The sequence below is a fragment of the Neophocaena asiaeorientalis genome, unplaced genomic scaffold (assembly GCF_003031525.2).
Source record: "Neophocaena asiaeorientalis asiaeorientalis breed wild unplaced genomic scaffold, Neophocaena_asiaeorientalis_V1.1 scaffold187, whole genome shotgun sequence".
In the NCBI taxonomy this organism is placed as follows: domain Eukaryota; kingdom Metazoa; phylum Chordata; class Mammalia; order Artiodactyla; family Phocoenidae; genus Neophocaena; species Neophocaena asiaeorientalis.
The window spans coordinates 285,273-288,373 of record NW_020173109.1 but is presented as its reverse complement, the minus strand read 5'-3'; the positions used below and the strand labels follow the sequence as shown (position 1 = coordinate 288,373).

Genomic DNA, 3,101 nt, shown 5'->3' with positions numbered 1-3,101 from the left:
CTTCATGAAGTGGACGCTCCAGACTTGTCTGCCCCAGCCGCTTCCATGTGGTTCACAGATGGACCACCCAGCAGAGCCCTTCCTAAATTCCTGGGCCATAAAATTGGGAGCAAAAATAAAATGGCACCCCGCCCCTCGTCGCGACGCTGACGTAACACGCCTGCGCACTGGGCCTTGCGCGACCTCTAGGACTTACCCAGCAGGCAACGCTTCTGTCTCGGTTTAAAATGGCGAGTTGGCTTGCCGTTGCAGCATCAAGCAAATGGCTGGAGGGTATTCATAAATGGTATTACAATGTTGTCGGGTTCAGTAAACTGGGCTTAATGCGAGATGATACAATATATGAGAATGACGATGTAAAAGAAGCCATAAGAAAGCTTCCTGAGAACCTTTATAATGACAGCGTGTTTAGCATTAAGAGAGCACTGGACCTGACCACGAGGCAGCAGATCTTGCCTAAAGAGCAGTGGACAAAATATGAGGAGGTAGAACAGCTCTTTTGTATCTGATAATGTTGGCCATGAAGGATTGAGTATTAGAAACAGAGAACACATACGTTTGTATAGTGCTTTAGAGTTCTTAAAGTTGTGTCAAATCAAAATCCTTATGACAGTCTGGTGAGGTTAGTAGAGCAAGTGTTAGTTCCATTTTAGAGGTAAACACATTGCGACTTAGAGATGAAGTGACTTCCAGAATCATTAAGCAGGCCGCTGATATAGAGATCCAGGACTAGAATCCAGGTCTTCTGCCTCCCAGGCCATTGTTCTCCCTCTACACTCTGCTTTCTGCTCGGATGAAAAAATGGTGGTGTTCATGTGATCGGCCCATTGAGTGGCCTTCTGGCTCCTGGGAAGGACGCTGTGAAGCAAACCCTCACCCCCTGAACTGCATTGAAACTAGGCCAAAGCTTATAGACTCATTCCTTTTTCTTTTCTGACAGTCTTCTCTCTAATAACCTATCAGAGTAGCTTATTACAGTCTCTTTATGGGTTTTTACAGTTTAGAAAAGCAGGCAGTTTTTAGTCTGCTTGAGAATACATTTTCTTAAGTTGGAAATTAATTTTGATAGATTTCTTTTGTTGTTTAAGACCTATTGAGTATTGGGGGTATATCAGTATGTAATGGTAGCATATAATATTTTTCTTTTATTCATTCTTTAGGATAAATTCTACCTTGAACCATATTTGAAAGAGGTTATTCGGGAAAAAAAAGAGAGAGAAGAATGGGCAAAGAAATAATCATGTAGTCTAAATCTGGATGCAGCTATCCTAAAGTATTTTTATGAAGCTGGTTAAACCTGAAATGTACAATGTAGAACTATCTGGGCTGTAAATGTATTACTTTAAATAAATCTCTATTATAATTATTAAAAAAAAATTTTTTTAATGGCAATTTTCAACCAGTAAGTTTTGAGGCAGTTAGTGACACATTAACATAAATCAGAAATGCCAGATGAACAGCTATCAATTTTAGGCTGCTGTGGTCAGGGAAGTATGAATTGGGAAGTAGGCTATGAGGTGGACCCTTAATGATGTTAAGTATAGTAGAGAGCAAAAGGCAATTGATATTAAATGATGACAAGGTATCAAACAGCAAAACATTAGGAAGCAGGGGAAAATCATATAAGTGGGAAATCCTGGCTCCAGGGAGCTTAAATCTTTTAGATGGAGATGGACAAACTCATGTAAGTAAGTGTTACTGGCATAATGATGACAATCTGGCCAGAACAGAGTGAAACCCAAAGGACAGAAGTGTGATATTGAGGGTGAGGGGGGTCATGAGAGATTTTTTAAAGGAGATGCCATTTGAGCTAAACCAGATGGAACACAGGTTCAGGGGTGTGGATGAAAGATTAAAGCTCATTAGGAGAAAAATGAGAGAATCAGCCTAGATGGAAGATTTTACCAGTGCTGGGAAGAATACGGAAAACAAAGCTCAGAGAGGCAAGAGAGTAAGACATGAATAAAACCTTCCTGAGGCTGGGCTAGAAATCCAATGGGTATCTTGGTCTCTCTGAACCCTTTTAGACCACATTCACTTCTCCTGTCTGTTCACTAAGGGAAACACCTGAAATGGTTTAAACATGCTTTGAAATTTGAAAGAAATATAGATCAATGGAACAGGATAGAAAACCCAGAGATAAACCCACACACATATGGGCACCTTACTTTTGATAAAGGAGGTAAGAATATACAATGGAGAAAAGACAGCCTCTTCAATAAATGATGCTGGGAAAATTGGACAGCTACATGTAAAAGAAAAATTAGAACACTCCCTAACACCATACACAAAAACAAACTGAAAATGTGTAAAAGACCTAAATATAAGGCCAGACATTTTAAAACTCTTAGAGGAAAACACAGGCAGAACACTCTTTGACATAAATGCAGCAATATCTTTTTTGATCCACCTCCTAGAGTAATGAAAATAAAAACAAAAATAAACAAATGGGACATAATTGCAGTCAAAAATCTCTGCACAGAAAAGGAAACCATGAATAAAATGAAAAGACAACCCACAGAATAGGAGAAAATACTTGCAAATGAAGCAACAGAAAGGGATTAATCTCCAAAATATACAAATAGCTCATGCAGCTCTGTCAAAAAAACACACAACCCAATCAAAAAATGGGCAGAAGATATAAATAGACATTTCTTCAAAGAAGACATACATATGGCTGAAAAACACATGAAAAGATGCTCAACACCACTAATTCACTAATTATCAGAGAAATCCAAATCAAAACTGCAATGAGGTATCACCACACACTGGTCAGAATGTCCATCATCAAAAAGTCTACAAACAATAAATGCTGGAGAGGGTGTGGAGAAAAGAGAACCCTACTACGTTGTTTGTGGGAATGTAAATTGGTACCACCACTATGAGGAACTACATGAAGTTTCCATAAAAAACTAAAAATATCAGTAGAACTACCATATGATCCAGCAATCCCACTCCTGGGCATATATCCAGAGGAAACCATAATCCAAAAGGATACTTGCACCCCAAAGTTCATAGCAGCACTATTTACAATAGCCTAGACATGGAACTAAGCTAAAAATCCATCGACAGAGGAATGGACAAAGAAGATGTAGTACATA

General features: G+C 39.0%; 1 protein-coding gene across 1 annotated transcript; it reads left to right on the top strand.

Annotated features, from left to right (window-relative positions):
• Positions 1-227: 227 nt before the first annotated feature.
• Positions 228-1,238, top strand: LOC112398719 (cytochrome b-c1 complex subunit 7-like). The gene is made up of 2 exons (XM_024743413.1): positions 228-485; positions 1,161-1,238. The coding sequence occupies exons 1-2, from the start codon at positions 228-230 to the stop codon at positions 1,236-1,238; spliced, it is 336 nt and encodes a 111-aa protein (XP_024599181.1).
• Positions 1,239-3,101: the final 1,863 nt, after the last annotated feature.